At 34.0% G+C, this 16,853-nt stretch overlaps 5 protein-coding genes across 8 annotated transcripts in view; 4 read left to right on the forward strand and 1 right to left on the reverse strand.

Moving 5' to 3' along the window:
• The first annotated feature begins 696 nt into the window (after positions 1-696).
• On the forward strand, positions 697-4,125 carry LOC140058870 (queuosine 5'-phosphate N-glycosylase/hydrolase-like). The gene is made up of 9 exons (XM_072104639.1): positions 697-749; positions 1,315-1,431; positions 1,517-1,611; positions 2,066-2,198; positions 2,290-2,439; positions 2,710-2,833; positions 3,090-3,204; positions 3,306-3,444; positions 3,572-4,125. Exons 1-9 carry the CDS (start codon positions 726-728, stop codon positions 3,731-3,733), a joined length of 1,059 nt encoding a protein of 352 aa, XP_071960740.1. The 5' UTR covers positions 697-725; the 3' UTR covers positions 3,734-4,125.
• A 1,364-nt stretch (positions 4,126-5,489) lies between these two features.
• Positions 5,490-7,124, forward strand: LOC140059060 (uncharacterized). Its single transcript, XM_072104877.1, has one exon. It carries the CDS (start codon positions 5,539-5,541, stop codon positions 7,051-7,053), a length of 1,515 nt encoding a protein of 504 aa, XP_071960978.1. The 5' UTR covers positions 5,490-5,538; the 3' UTR covers positions 7,054-7,124.
• Positions 7,125-7,446: 322 nt separating this feature from the next.
• LOC140058697 (uncharacterized) lies at positions 7,447-12,239 on the forward strand. 2 transcript variants are annotated; one of them, XM_072104407.1, is made up of 6 exons: positions 7,447-7,577; positions 7,921-8,406; positions 8,742-8,906; positions 9,168-9,380; positions 9,785-9,877; positions 10,094-12,239. In XM_072104407.1, exons 2-6 carry the CDS (start codon positions 8,004-8,006, stop codon positions 10,282-10,284), a joined length of 1,065 nt encoding a protein of 354 aa, XP_071960508.1. In that variant the 5' UTR covers positions 7,447-7,577; positions 7,921-8,003; the 3' UTR covers positions 10,285-12,239. The 2 variants fall into 2 exon arrangements, with proteins under 2 accessions (XP_071960508.1, XP_071960509.1); XM_072104408.1 differs by having other exon boundaries at positions 7,523-7,561.
• A 457-nt stretch (positions 12,240-12,696) lies between these two features.
• Positions 12,697-15,002, reverse strand: LOC140058696 (WASH complex subunit 1-like). Its single transcript, XM_072104406.1, has 4 exons — positions 14,942-15,002; positions 13,999-14,580; positions 13,703-13,914; positions 12,697-13,599 (listed from the first exon to the last, which is right to left on the reverse strand). Exons 2-4 carry the CDS (start codon positions 14,520-14,522, stop codon positions 12,974-12,976), a joined length of 1,362 nt encoding a protein of 453 aa, XP_071960507.1. The 5' UTR covers positions 14,523-14,580; positions 14,942-15,002; the 3' UTR covers positions 12,697-12,973.
• A 73-nt stretch (positions 15,003-15,075) lies between these two features.
• The window catches only part of LOC140058695 (uncharacterized), a 90,678-nt gene continuing 88,900 nt past the window's right edge, over positions 15,076-16,853 (forward strand). For 2 of the 3 annotated variants that reach the window (XM_072104395.1, XM_072104396.1), the window contains exon 1: positions 15,077-15,445. In XM_072104395.1, the coding sequence (XP_071960496.1) occupies positions 15,159-15,445 (287 nt within the window). In that variant the 5' untranslated portion in view covers positions 15,077-15,158. Of the gene's footprint in view, positions 15,446-16,853 lie in introns of all 3 variants that reach the window. The other variant, XM_072104404.1, reaches the window with a different exon arrangement.

A 16,853-nucleotide genomic window follows, 5' to 3' on the forward strand; every position in this document is an offset into this window, starting at 1 on the left:
ATGATTATTATCTATCTTATATTGTACATAATAATAGTTTAAAGATGTATTGTCCCCTAAAAGATTAATAAATCAGATTTTGTGAATAGGCATTTGTAGTTTTAATAAAGTTAATCACTTCAGCAGAAAAGAAGTTTTCACTTAAAAAGACAAAACAAACAGTTAAATTTACCACAAAAAAAAACACATTGGCTGGCAGCCAATTTTACTATTTTTGCTTTAAATTAAAGTTTTGTTGATGGTCAAAGTGAATAACTAAATTATGGAACATTAAAATGGCATCATTTAGGAGGACAATATATCTTTAAGTGACTCGATATGTAGGCCTAGCCTAGTAGAATTGTGACAACAAATAGTGTGAAAATTAATAGAAATTAACATTCTTAATACATTGAATGTGTTATTATTACATAGATAGAAATGGCGAATAAAATCTTGAAATTGGTATAAATCATAACAAAAGTATTTCGATGTGGAGAGCCTCTCGACGGTTATTTTTATTTGTAACTTTTAGGTTATCCGGCCTCATTGACTTACTTTTGTATTGTTTTTTTGTACTGTTCTGTTGGCGAAATAAATGATATGATATGATAATTGATATGGGGGCGCGAATTTCAAGTGACGTCATCACTGTAAAATGAATATTCATGAGAATATCCAGACAGCGCCCTCAATAATTAATGTTTACATACGGATACGGTTGAGCAAGTGGCACGTGTGATGTGATGTATGTATGTTGTGTTGAACTGGTAAAGAGGCCTACTGGTTTTCATTACATTATAATAAATCCAGTAAAATAGTAATGATATAAACAGTAAAATACGCCTATTATTGCCTTTATTTAGAGCCTCTCTCTAAAATGCCAGGCTACCTACTATACTTAGTTTTAGCTAAGCCTACCCTACACCGCCTCTCTAGTAGGCTAGGCTAGGTAGGCTAGAGTTATTATAGTTATACACATAGGCCTATATAGGCATAGGTAGTGGTAGGTCTACTAATACTACAGATAGGTAATAAAGTAGGCCCTAGCCTTAGGATAGTATAGTAGCCTATAGCTTTTGGCCTAGCCTGGCGACCGGTTATATTTAGAGTTAGCCGTCCAGTTGAAGGCTTAGACTTTTATTTTAGAGCTAAAGTGTACTATATTAGTATTACTGGTAAAGAGGGATACGCCAGCTTCAATAATCATGACTAACAGACTGTGCTGGACATATTGCTAACTAAATTACGAATGTGTATATACAATTATTAATAACTAAAAACCAGAACTATTCTATATATTTTACTAAAACGATAAACTACTGTTTGTAACAGAGAAAGAAGAAGATGAGCCACTCAGTTTTATCACCAAGACAATCTGCAAAGTTTATTTCTGACAACAGCTCAGAAGTGAAGATTAACAACAAAGGTGTTGATAAAGTTGCTGACATAGTATGTACCAAAATTAAAATTAAAGCATACCTCTCTGTCCCCTTCTTCCATATTTAACTACTTTAATTTCATGTTTGTTACTTAGATTGGCGAAAAGCTACATAACTGTGAGTACAGCATTAAAGCATGGAAACAACATAGCCTGCATCCACAGAAAATGGAAAAGGAAACAGTTGATTGGTAGGTAGTTGTGGTTTCAAACATGTTGGATCCACCAGAGTGACAATAAAACAAGAAACAGTTGATTGGTTGGTGTAGTGGTGGTTTCAAACATGTTGGATCCACCAGAGTGACAATAAAACAAGAAACAGTTGATTGGTTGGTGTAGTGGTGGTTACATATTGGATCCACTGGAGTGACAATAAAAAGAAAGAAACGGTTGATTGGTTAGTGTAGTGGTGGTTTCCAACATATTGGATCCACTGGAGTGACAAAGAAGTATGTATAAAATGGACATTGTCGCCTAGACCCTTTTAGCATGGTACTACTGAAAGATCTCAACCCCTACTTACCACCATTTTGGCAAACCAGATGTAGCCCTGGGCGAACACAATAATCCGCACAACCAACCCAGTTAATAATCCTGTGTACTTGCACAACTTTATCTTTAACAGTGGTTTTTTATTTTTCTCAGGATATTTGTAATCGACACCTTGAATTTCTCATTTTGGTCGGAGACAAATGAGAAAAGATTCTTGGTAGATTACAACAATGAAAAACACAGTGGATACTGGTCACTGTGTGCTGCCCTCAAGCGGGCACTGGAGGCAAGTCACATGTGTACATCTTACAACAATTAGTGAAAATAGAGAGGTTAAAATAATAAAAAAACTACATTCTATTTTGATTTTTTCTAAGGAAGGAATACCAATTACGACGCCATCATGCTATAGTACTATCAGTCTTGGTAAGTTACAGTACATCTTCCGATCAGTTACAGATACTAATATACCACTGCTGAAAAAACGAATGCAGCATTTACATGAAGTCGGACAAATCTTAGTTGAGGTAAGTTTTATATATATATATTTTATATACAGGTTGAAATTATCAGACCGTTAGGATAGAGTGCTCAATACCAAGGTAGAGCATACAAAAATAAATAAAATACCAGCAGAAAACTTGGTTACTTCATTGTTATATATATATATTTGAATATCTCTTATTCAATCCATATATGCCATCAATACCTATGACACAACTTCCATGTTTTCTGTCTTGGGTGTCATATGAATTTCGCACAATAATATTGAAAAACTACTAATATTTTATGTTTAGAAATTTGATGGAAGTTTTGTAAGATGTCTTGAACAATGTGACAATAGTGTTGAAAAACTGCTTGATATAGTCACAGAAAATTTCCCTTGTTTTAGAGATTATGCTGAATTCAAGGGGAAGAAAGGTAAGTTGATTGAAAACATTTACTAAATATTTGTTATGTCTCTGTATATACCTTATTTCTGCATGTATTAGGTCAGCTCCATCCATTTCTAAAAGAAAAAAAAAGAAGGGAACTAGTCATTGAGAAGAGACAGAATGTGCTTCTCTGGATTGACAATAGTTAATATTTTGTTTATACTATTTTTAGTGTAGGTGATATTTATCTAATAGTGACACTATTTGGGATGAGAACTCTAATTTTCTACATTGAATTTCAGTATCTTTATTGAAGAGAGCACAAATCTTAGTGGCAGATATTTGGGCTTGTTTTGAGGGTGAAGGGTATGGAAAGTTTCATGATATTTCGTCCCTTACAATGTTTGCAGACTATAGGCAAGTATAACAGAATTCTTCATCAGATTTTTTTGGTGGTGCGATTTATTAAAATTTCAAAGTTTAGAGATTTTCGTAACAAAGTTATATATTACTTTTAGAGTTCCTCAAGTTCTTAACTACTTAGGAGTGTTAGAATATTCTGCTGCCCTCATGGACGATTTAAAATCGTCTAGACTCTTTACACCAGGAGAAGATCTTGAAGTGGAAATCCGAGGCAATTCTATTTGGGCTGTAGAGGTACAAGAAATCATTTTTGTTTAAAAATATTTAATATTATAAAATAGAAATGAGACTGTTACAGTAAAGAGATAATGCTTGATATTTCTTTTATTTGTGCAATTTTTGTTTTTTTGTTGTTGAACAGTTGATAATTGATAAGATTCGACAAAAACAAGGTGACAAAGAAGTGGAGGATAGAAACTTGAACGCTGTTATAGTTGACTTTTATCTGTGGGATTTCTCAAAAGATCATTGGGCTGACATGAAACATATACCAATACACAAGATTCGAAGTACTAACTACTAATACCTTTCTTTCTACCTTGCACTTTGGCAGGAGATTCAACCAGCATCCAAGGCACCGAATGCACATCGAAAGTTGACATTTTTAAAATTGAGAACACTTACAAAGTGTCTAGTATAGTAGCATTTAAAAATAGATGCTGCCTTCATTTTGGTGAACGTGAACAACTGTCTTGTGTCTGATTTTAATTACTTAATTTTCAAAAGTTTTATTTTTGAACTATGTATTAAAGATATTAATTAGTCCAGAAAATAGACTATAAACTGACATAATTCACTTATTTACACTTTAAAAAGAAAAATAATCATGTATAGAATTATATTTTAAAATGTAAACAGATGTAATTATTATTTTTTAATATTATATGATATACAATATGAAATATAATAAATACATAATCATAGCAGTAAAGTGTATAGCTTCATTCTTCAGACTTAATGACTGTTATTTGCCCACCTATGGTAGTGATATGCCCAAATATGGTAGTGATTTTACATCATCATGTCCATATATGAGCACATCACATTTTTTTGTCAAATTAGTTTGATAGTGTAGACAGAGCTTTATGGCAGGTCATTATGTCTTGTTAATGTGTACGATGATAACTAATAGTATTACTACAGTACATACCAAGTGTGAACGGGTACTTAAGTACCAATTGTGTCTTCAGCCTTTGTTCTATTCATTCATTATTAACGAATCTTCCAGTTGTCATAGTGTCATTGAAACAAATGTACAATGATGAATGTGATCAAACAGGTATAATGTATGGAATGGTGTGTTCTTCTTATACTTTTTCTATGATATTTACACCGAAATGGAAAATTTTGAACGCCGATTTATTATAACACGTTGGTAAGTATTAAATTTAAACTTTTTTTATCCATTTCCACAAGGGTCCATTATGATATCCCCTTTACTAATGGTTCGTTGAAATTAATACTATAGTATAAACGTCCCTATCATATCTTGGCAGAAAATATTTTTTATAGGACCAAAATTAATTAAGTAGACTTCGATTTAATGTTTTTCAGTCAAGCAATGTTTCTTTAACCATATTCCAGCCGCACCCTACAGTCAAATGCTTGGTTCCCAAGTACGTAAGCGCGTAACGCAAGTAATTTGACCAATTACGACTAACCAAGCTTAAGAAGAGTACAAATAGTATATTTGTAAGACAGTCTTGCGTGTAATTAATGAATGCATCACGAATGTTATTTGATAGGGAAATCATCTTTTATGAACTTCTATAAACATTTCCGACTTTGGTCAAACAGAACTATTATTGGGCAATTAAGTATAAATTACAGGTGATTTAGCTATAGATACAATCACAATTATTTGTTAACCAGAAGTTTATATCATAAAACAATCAATCATTTCCGTGTCGATCCAAAGTCCTGAAATACAATGAAGTTATTACTATTTATCATGCGTCAAGTGTATTTGCCTCGGAGAGGCTCATCTACGAGGTACATATTACTTTTCATTTGTTTACACGAGCTGTTGTATTTCTCACATACTCACCGGTAATTTTGGGTCAGGGTTGGAATGTTATAATGTATAAAAACAAAACGCTACTATATATTTTAACGATCAGTTTGGGAATACAATTGGTATATAAGCTGAAAACAAACCAGTAGACCTACTGAACCAGATAAGGTAAGTAGGCCTATGCTTTATGTCTTCAGCGTTTAGGCCTATTTACTGATGCTCTCTTTATATAACAATAATAAAGTTAAATTCTGTTTTATTTCAGAGATTGTTTCACTTCATTGGAGTATTTTGAAAGGTAGTCTGAGCCAAAAATGAGTCGAAATGGAGAAACGTCAAAGAGTGGTGCTAAAACTACGAATCGTGATGCTAAGTTTGCGAGTCACAAACAAACACTACAGCACACAGTGAGAGCGAAGAAGATAAATGAATCGCATTTGTTCAGCCTCTTGCGGTCTGTTGATGATCAGAAGAACAGACGAAATATTCAGATTGATAAGGAGGTTGTAGAAGTTGAGAAATTCCTGGAGAAATTGAATAAAGATCAAGATGAAATTAAGCGATTGAAAATGATAAGAAGGAATACGCAAAGCGCATTAAGTAATAGTCTTCCAGAAACTTCGACGTCACCACCAGCCAAGACTGACAGATCATTTGGTAATGTCAATGACACTCAGAAAAGAGAAAGAAAAGAAACTCCTGTAGCAACGAAACTTATAGACTCCTATTACAAATTTGACGCAAATGGAAAACGCATTGCTGACATTCAGTTAAACAGTTTGAGTTCACCACTTGCTGGATTTAAAGAGTCAAAGGTCGCGTGGGAATATATTACAGATGACTGGTCAATGTCAGGACTTTCCTTAAAGGACTTCCGAAGGGATAGTGCAAAGTCCTCTAGACATAGTGACACACAGACTGCGAACACGATTGATGAAGTTTCTGATCATGGAGGTGATACGTGTATCAGTCCACTCGATGTGCCAATCAAACAATTTGAAGATTCACAACGCGCGCGTAATCATTTGCCTAGCAACAGTACCCCACGGAAAGAACAACATACGGTCGGGATGGGGGGTAGAAAAGCATTCAACTCACATTTAAAATCTAAAGATCTATCAAGTGAAAATCGTGAAATTGAATCGGGTAGAAAAAGTAGTCTGAGGCGTGGAGATAAAAATGGCAGCGGATTGCGACGTGAAGTAACTTTTAATGAGACACCCGATATTCACTTTCCGCATGTTAGAAGAAAAACATTTCCAGGTGATATGACAAAAAACTTGTCCAGCGATAGTAGTTTATCACCGAATGATTGTAAATATCCGGATTGCATTTATCATAACCGAGAACATTTATTGTCGACACATAATAAAGAATTAAGTTCACAAGAGTATTGCAAGACGCTTCCCAGAGTCGGTGAGATCACTGGAAAAATGGTTAGAATCATTGGAAAAAACAAAGGAACTTCTCCATCTGAGTGGAAATCAAAGAGAGTTGCCATCCCTTTATCTCCTACACCGTCTGATGTTTTCAGAGGTGTAGATACTAGTGTTAGAAACCGCAATGATCTGGATTTTACAGATCTGAATGTTATGTCGTCTGTTCGAAGGCCAACAAAAGGATCCAACAGAGAGATGATGCTTAGAACTAAAGAAGTGAATCTTATCACAACGTTTGCATTGATGAGGAAACGGGTTGCAGATCGTATACCTCAAGATTTCAACAGAAACTATGGAACTCCAACTCCAAATTGGAAAATATTAAATCCTTTAAAACTACGCCATAAAATTACACATTCTTCCCCTCTTTTTGTGAAATGGAAATTTTAAACAAAAAGTTAATGAAAATATGGATAAACACCTGTGTTAGTTATTGTAGGCCTACTGTTTAAAAATTATGTGCCAAGTATAATTTAGAAATAAACTTTAAAAAGGCAATCACGTCTTATAGAGACTTTCTTTATCATCATCATCATTCTACTCCCATGTGTAAAACAATTATTTGCCATCACTATCACTATTTGAAGAATACAGTGATTTTTATTTTACTTTAAATTAACATTCTCATAATCAACATCACCAATCATTATAATATTGGCAATATCTTAAATGGCCATAGTTTTATCAACGTTAATATTACGTAAGGAGTAGGTGGGTGTGGTCGATTTGTTGATGTTACTGGTCTGTAGTTTAACGAGAGAGGGCGCCAAAACAATCGAGAGTTTAAAAAACATAAGAAAAAACCACTGTGTTTTTAACGTGAGACTCAGAGGCGCGGCGAGAAAATCATCCTTTCTCCCCCACCTAGGTAACCCGAAATAGGCCAGCTTAGGCCTAGGTAAATGTTGGTCATCGTAAGCAACAAATAACAAGTTATTTCTAAAAGATAAATTGACATTTAATAGTACCTTGAGTTTAAATTGTTATCTAACGCAACAAGTATATCTTTTATTTAATCGTTATGAATATGAATAAATAATAGGCCTAGGCCTAGGCCTAGCCTAGCCTAGGAAGGAGGCCTAACCTTTTTTTAGAGAGGCTTGACCGGGCCTGGGAGGCCTTGGCCTAGGCATACCCTAGGCCATCATGTTTTTTCATTCATGTGTTGCCGGGAGAAGAGCATATCAGTTGCACTGTATCCCGACTGCCTAGGCCTAAATTCTTTTTTTATTGAAAAATGTATTGTTATGATTTCAGAGATTGCAGAATGGAATAAGCTGTGCACCACACCACCAGCAAAAGTCAAACCCCACCTTCCAATAATAATCCGACTTTGTTTAATGATGGCAGCATTGGAAGAAGAAGTTACAAGACCAAAATGCACCAGCATTAAGTGGGAAACACTCCCTCCTATGAGAACAAAAAGAACGTTCTCATCAGCTGCCATTGTCAACAACCAACTGTATGTCCTTGGCGGCTGTGATAAAGATGGCCAACCTTTGGACACTTTCGAATCGCTCAACCTTACCAAGAAAAAGAAATGGCAAAGTTTGTTGAATCTTTCCTGCAGCAGAGCACAGCCAGCAGTGGTCACAGTCAACAATAAAATCTACGTGATTGGTGGCGTGTCCTCCAATCAGAGCCCTCTTGATAACATGGATGCATACGACATTGAGAAGAAAACCTGGACGTCACTAAAGTCTCTTGAAGAGAAACTGATGGGAGTAGCAACGTGTGTCCATAGTAAGTCTACAGTAGGTTTTGAATAATCAAAATTTAAATTTGTGCTGCATTTAAAGACTACGTTATTTACAGGATTTTTACATATTTACTATTTATATTAATAATATATTTGGAACACGTTACCATTTTCTGTTCATAATTCACCAAATCTACTTTCCTTTTAAAAAACAAACTTAAAAACACACCTTTTCAGAACTTTTGTTGGCCTTGCTTTATTCTCACACAGAGCCTTTGACAATTTTTAAAATATTTCTGTTTTATCATTACTGTATTAATAAATATTAAAATTGTGAAATTGCTATCATTCATAGTATCATATTTTCTTTTTTTATTAGAAAATAATATAATCGTAATTGGAGGAATGAAGTCCAACACCGAACCCAGTGAGAAGTGCCGTGTCTATAACACTGAAAAGAATCTATGGCAGACCCTGCCAGACATGCCTACTCCACGCTATGCTGCATTTGCTCATCTAATAGGTGACAAACTATATGTCTTTGGTAAGTGCCATCAATAATAGGGAGGAAACCTTCAATTTGCGACAAACGATGATCTACTACCTACGAATTGATGAGTTTTTATTTTATGTCTGGACCTAAAAACCATCAAAACTGCGTTGAGTGAGTAGGAAAGCGCCTTCCAACTTCGCATGAATTAACATGACTGTAGCAAAACGAAAGCTTTGTAATATTACATAGTAATGGTTACTGTGGTTGCGTTCTGAGTTTTAATTTATTTATGTCATTTTTCTTTTGATAAAGGAGGAAGAAAAGGCAAGACAGCCTGTACTGTTGTAGAAATGCTAAACCTTGCAGAAAAACCAACGCCATCGTGGCTGAAACTTGCGGACATCCCCCAGCCAAGAGTCTTCCCATCATACACTGCAACCGACACCCATGTATACTCGTATGGTGGACTCCAACAGGATCCTATGCAATTTGTTGGCACGTTTGAGGCTTATGATATTGAAAAAGGTGAAAAGCAAAAACACCCTACAGCATAGTTTCATATTTTTTATTTCCACAACATCATCAAATTGAAAGTTATCATTCTTAAAATCATCATTATTTTCAGCTATATTATTTTCATCATTATCTTTAGCTATAATTTTATTATCATTATAATCATCATCATTGTCATCATCATCATTGTCATCATCATTATCATTATCATCATCATCATCATCATCATCATTATCATCATTATCATTATCATCATCATCTTTATCATCATTATCATTATCATCATCACTATAATCATCATCTTATTCAAATTGCAGTATGTTATCATAATTGTAATTGATTGAAGTTTGTAAGTCAGATTGTTTTGTGTTACCATTTCATCATTTATCAAAATCATCATCGCATTATGTATATAGGGGAATGGAGTAAATTGGAGGATATGCCTAGTAGACATGGAGACTTTGCTGGAGGTATGGTATCTGGTCTGGTCATTGCATCTGGGGGACTAGGTAGGTTGTTTTTTCATTTTAGTTGGAGCCTGGTGGAAAAAAGGGTTGGGGTAAAATCATGATAGTGTGTATTTTGTCACAGCCAAGAGAAAAGGTCATGGTTTAGCACTCCTAAGCGCTCATAATCGTTATTCCACTGCACACACTAGCATTCATTTGATGAATTCATGTTGTATGGTACCCATTACTTATCTTTAATTTATATATATTTCACAGGACCACAGAAAAAGCCATTTCAAGACACTAATGTATACAATCCTGCAACTGGAGTCTGGGAGGTCGGACCTGAGTGTCCCTCAGGTCGAAGTTCAGCTACCACCTTAAAAAATGAAGATAAGTTATACGTCATTGGCGGCTTTTCACCTAAAGGCCTTACTTCTGAAATATTTATTTTAAAACCAGCCTAGACTAATATCAGTCAATTTTTGTTTTGCTTTGTGTGTGTTTTTTTTTTTCTGTGTTGTATAATAATAGTAATAATTCTATTATTATTACAATGTGTATTACAATGTGTATTACAATGTGTATTACAATGTGTATTACAATGTGTATTACAATGTGTATTACAATGTGTATTACAATGTGTATTACAACGTGTATTACAATGTGTATTACAATGTGTATAATTCTTCACTTGCTGATTTTATTACATTGCCTCTATTTTGTTACTATTTATTTTTTAAATCTTTGTACAGTTTCTACATCATTTTGTATGCACAACATTTGTTATACTTTACAAGAGGCTTTCATGCATTTAACACCTCATCTTGCTTTTACTATTTGTCCTATATTTATACAGGTACTACAGTTTTATATTTTTAATTAACATTTTTATATAACAACACCTAATTAGTTTTAGCGAATTAGTTTAGAGAATACTGTATGTTGTGAAATAGGATAAGTGCTCTGTTACTGTATAATGCGACATCAAATGCCGAAATAGATTTTAACAATCTGTGCATCTATTAATCAATCAATCATAAAATATTTAAACAGGGTGTTTTTCTTGGGTCAGAGGTTACAATAGTAGGTGCACTTTTTAATAGTAACATAGATTTTAGGTAGAACATCCACTAGATTTTAACTTTAAAACATAAAATAATTGTTTTATAAATTTAGAAAGTTAGCTAATAATATATAATAAATATATTAATATTTACAAATGCTGTATACCTATCCAACCTTCCCCATCTATTGTTCTTCATAATGTGTATATAAATTTATCATTTTCCAAAAAAAAACAACATATAAAACCAAAGAATTGCATTAAACAAAATTCCAAAGTGTAGGGTTTAGGTATATAGACACTGCAAACAACCCTCATTTTCACAGAGCTATCTAAATTGATCAAAGATTTTCCATAAGCACCTACAGTTCAGCGATATTCCGCTTATTTGGTTGTCATAGTTACGGGTACATTGTAGTTTCTATTTATACATTCTATTTAAAATATACATTTTATATAATATTTCTTTGTAATATGTTTGATGTACTGATTGGTTATCTTTGAGGTTTAAGCTCTGTCTACACTATCAAACAAGTTTGACAAAAGAAGTGTGATGTGCCCAAATTATGGTAGTGATATGACATCATCGTGTCCATATATGGGCACATCACATAAAGTTTAATAGTGTAGACAGAGCTTTATGAGTGAAATGAACAACTTGCTTTTTGTTGCAATAATTATGCAAATTTGTCTGCCAAAAACATTCCGATTCAGGTATAAACCCACCCAAAATTTGCATAAACTTTTAGAAAAATCAATTCATGTTGTATTATTGTGAATATATATATGTAAAGACAGTCCTTAGTATGGGAGGCTCACTGCTACAAAACTTGGACATGATTGATTGTTATTATGTTAAGAAATCATGCTTTCAAAGAAAAGTACTTTTTAAATACTTTTCTGGAATTCTTAATATATAACCATCATAGCCATTATATATCATTATCAGCACATATATATATATGTAAAGACAGTCCTTAGTATGGGAGACTCACTGCTATTCCCTAGTAAGAAATCATGCTTCAAAGAAAAGTACTTTTTAAATTTACAGTAATAAATGTTTTAAATACTTTTCTGGAATTCTTAATATATAACCATCATAGCCATTATATATCATTATCAGCACATATATATATATGTAAAGACAGTCCTTAGTATGGGAGACTCACTGCTATTCCCTAGTAAGAAATCATGCTTCAAAGAAAAGTACTTTTTAAATTTACAGTAATAAATGTTTTAAATACTTTTCTGGAATTCTTAATATATAACCATCATAGCCATTATATATCATTATCAGCACACTTAAAACAGTTTGAGTGGGTTAGAAATTAGTTGCTTATTTGATTCAAAGAGGCGTTATTTAAATTTAGGTAGTAATGTACGACGTTTTGACGTCATAACTTGTGTAATAGATATATACTAACTGTAAATGTCAAATGAAATAGTGAATAAAATATTAATAAAATGTGAAGGTTGTTTGACTTTATAATTTGATGTAGTCTAAAAGGTGTTGAAATATAGATTCTCTTGCCAGGTTAAAATAATAAATTCTTTTTTTAGGCATAAAAGATAGCAGTAGCAAGGTGATTAGGGGCTCTGTTTACTCCCCTCTTACCAAGTGCTTGCAGGTCTATCGTTTCAGCTACAGTTCTAACTTGAAATTCATTTGAAAAATCTACTAATTTTATTAACAAATCAAACACACTATTGAATAAATATTGCCATCTTTTGAGTTTATTTTCATAATATATTTCTTTTATTTACATCAGAATGACATCACATACATAATTACTAATATTAATAAACATTTCTAAACAAATATACCTTTTATCACATGCATTTTTCCTTGACATAACTTTTCCATTAAATAATTACTTATAATATAATAATAATTATTACATTACATATTATTTTTTATGTTTAAAACAAACAAATATGCCATTGATACGAATATTTAAATCCCACAGATTTTAATTACAACATTGTATTCAATCATGGTTGGGCCAATGTGTAATTTCATTGTCACATGCCTATGTTAAGTACTGTATGTGTGATTTCAAAGATATGGATATTTGAATTCCATTCTATTTTTATTCCCAGTCATCGTCGTCATCATTTGGTGCAAATTGCTGTGTCGCTGCCATCTTAGGTGGTGCTGGTATCATTGATGAAATTTTATCCATGGCAGAGTTATCTTTATTTCCTCCTCCTCCTCCACCGCCGCTGTTGTCGGTCCTTGCCCCAGATATTCCTTTACGTCGCATAGACAGTTTGCTGAAGAGGTCGGACATAAGATCACCACCTGCAGGTGCTGCTGTTGCTGCTTGTTTCCGCTTCTTCTCCATCTTGCGTTCATTCACATTCTTTAACTTTGCTTTACCAGACCCGCCAGCAGCTCTGATCGACTCTAGAAGACTAGCTCTTTGATCATCTCCTCCTTTGACAGCTGTTGGTTTCTCCCTCATTGTGACATTATTAGATGCTTGTGGAGGTGGTGGCGGTGGTGGTACTGCTGATGCTTCTGGTGGAGGTGGCGGCGGTGGAGGGGGAGGTGGTGGCGGTGGCATACTACCTTCTGGTGCTGGCAGAGCTGGTAGGTTAGATGGTGCAGCATCTTCAATCGCCAATAATACACCAGGTAACTCGGGAAGGTTACTACCAGAAGGTGCTATAGATGGTCCTAAATCAGCATTATACGAAACATCATCCGCCACACCTGAAAAAGAAATCGGTATAGTTTGACCAGTAAAAAGATGAAAACAAAAGTCTACTGATATGCAGTAAGCATTTGTGATGATACCAAATCTGAGAGTTATTACCTGGAAGGTCTGGTAGATAAACTGGTACATCAATCTCTGGTACATCTCCAAGGTTTGGTATGTAAAAGAAGTTCTCAGCAGTCATCCTCTCCATCTGCTCTTGCTGGGTGATGGTTATAGGTGCAGCTCCTATCTCTTCCTGCTCCTCTTCTATCGCCTTACGAGTCTTTGTAACTGCTCCAAGAGGATCGATCATTACATATTTCTTGTACCTACAAAACAATTTGAAAATAATTATTAAATAAAAACCTTATTAAGGTTGATATTCATATTACTCCTCCTGAATTAAAACTTACGGATTTTCACTTGTGTTAAATAACAGTAAAGAATTAATCGATTCCATGTTTTTTGGTAATCCTCCGAGGCCTTCGGCTGCATGCTCCTCACTCTTATCCTTCTTACGTGGATTGACTTGAACGTTATAAAACTGTAGTTTCTCCTTCAATGCTTTTCCGTCCACAGCTTGATGCTTTGTGTTCATTCTCCTATACGGTACTTTTAGCGTAGCTAAGTCCGTATCCTCTTCAAACAGCGACTCATATATTTCCTGCTTTTCAGGCGCTGGATATTTCGCACTTGAGAATACCTTTGTTGCCTTTTTGCTGTTCCTCATTTTGTCAACTTTGACCTGAGCAACTTCAAGTCTTTGGTTAATTTGCTTGAGTTTGGCATGGTCCATTGACACCCTATCACTGATACGGTTGAATACATCGTTTGCTATTTTTTCAAGATGTTCTAATGTGTCCGCTATCCTAAGAATTGTTTCTTCCCTCCGTAAGTCAGAAGGAATAATAGAAACGGTGTACACATGTCCAGGCATGATGTTTATGGTCCAGATTTATATCAGGTTTATTCACCAAATCTCAACTCCACATATCCTACAAAGAAAAATGAAAGAAAAGGAGAGTTTATTAATATTATTAATAATAAACCATTTATAAATATCATTTATTTATTCATTCGAACCAAATATTGATGTGTATTTAAGTTTGTATTCATTTAATTATGCAAGTAGCGCCAGAACGTAAGGTAAAAATCTTAGGCCCCACTGGGCCAGTTTGACCGACACTTTCTGTACTGCGAGTGCGTGGCTGTGACCGTGTACCGGCTCACGAAATAAACTATTTATTGGTTTCAAAAGTATTGCAAGATCAGCTATGGTATATGCACTAACTGTTAAATGCACTAAAATGATTATTAAATCCCATAATTAAATGCAATAATGTAAATAAAACATACCTGAAATCAACAATTTTTTTTGCATTAATTTTTTTATATTATCATGTGATGAATACTACCCTCTATCGACAATCTACAAAAACTACTGAAGCGTAACATTTAAAGGGACGACAGAATTTTGGTTCGCAGATGTTTTCGAAGTTCGCGGGGAGTCTGAATGAATGGTAAGTCCTTCTTTGAAAAAAAATTGCCCATGGCCTAAATAATTGTGATTAAAATGGCTCAAAAGAACAAGGACCATGCACGCTCTGAACCGGAACTTATATTGGGTTTACACGATGTTATTCGAGCACAAGAAAAGACAATTAATCGCCAGCAAAACCAGATATCACATCTGAATTTTATGGTCGTGAAATTGACCGAGGACAGAGACCGCTTGACGAAAATCTTGTCGAGGTATTCCAACGATTCTTCTTCTTCCAGAGGCAGGAAGATGGAACGTACCATTTATTCCATACGAGAGGATAGGCCAACTACTAAAAAAGTGGATACTTTTGACAGCAGGTAGGTAGGCCTAGGCCAGTTGTTAAATGGGCTTGACAGTACAGATATTTTTTCATATCCAGCTAGGCCTAGGGCTAAAGAGTAAATAATAATAATTATACAGATCTACAGAATTTATAGAACATAATGATAATACGAAAATAATAAACACAGATTCGTCCGACTGCTACCGAGTCAGGAAATGTAGTCTGTGCTCCGGAAAAAATGTTTCTAACATACTTTATTCGGACTAAATGATTATGTTTAAATCGTTTAGTCACAATGAAATTAGTCTCGTGATAAAAAATAAAAAACTTGTAGAGTCATAAACTATGGATATCCATCTAAATAACACAGAAGATGGAAGTGGCGTCCGAATCCAATGCAAAACAAATAGGCCAATTATCATTAGCGTTCTGTCAATGAAATATTGGTCGTGTGCCAGTAAGTGTCAACATATTGATTCCTATTGACTGTATCTGTTGTATTATATGTTTGCTATTGTCTTAGAAAGTGTCAACATAAATTTTAATTTTGTTCAGTTTATGACTAATAATAACATCATCATTATACCTCAGCGTTGTGTCTGTTTTGGTGTTCCAAATTTGTTCATTGATGCAAGAACTTTGGTCATTGTACCAAATTTGGTCATTGATTATTGTACCAAATTTAGTCATTGCTGTACCAAATTTGGTCATTGCTGACCAAATTTAGTCATTGCTGTACCAAATTTGGTAATTGCTGTACCAAATTTGGTCGTTAATGTACCAATTTGGTTGTTTGTGTACCAAATTTAGTCGTTGATGCAGGATTTTTTGTCGGAACCAAATTCAGCATTGCTGTACAGACTAAGTTACAACTTTAGAGAGAGCTCTTGATTTGCAATGACCTGCAGTACGACCTATTCATATTGTATCGTCTTCATTTGAACCGACAATTTGTCAAAACTGTCAGTAAAGAATCAAGAGAATAAGACACATGTCCCCAATGTGCACAATGAATTAATATGGTGTACAGTATTTTACCTAGAGGTCATTTCTATTCGAAATCTTCCATGTTATAAAATGTTATCAGTTTACTCTTAGTGTCGTCTAATTATAGAATTGAAAATATGCATTTTTACTTTGAAATGTTATAAAAATCCTTAATTGATATGCTGCCAAAGCAACAGTGGCTATTAATAAAAGCAAAATACCATATTGCAAATTAATTATTAAAATGTAACATTTTACCGGTAGTATAGTAACTGTACACTGTATTTATAAATAATCTATATACCAAAAGCTATGAAATAAGTACCATCATTTTAAGACTCAATATATATATTACTATTAATTTAATAAATCTCAAAATTTTTCTGATAATTTGATTTTACAATCCTTACACGCAGTGTGGTAGTAGTGTACAGTATAGAAAGGTAATAATAATA

This window comes from Antedon mediterranea, chromosome 9, assembly GCF_964355755.1.
Source record: "Antedon mediterranea chromosome 9, ecAntMedi1.1, whole genome shotgun sequence".
NCBI classification, from domain to species: Eukaryota; Metazoa; Echinodermata; class Crinoidea; order Comatulida; family Antedonidae; genus Antedon; species Antedon mediterranea.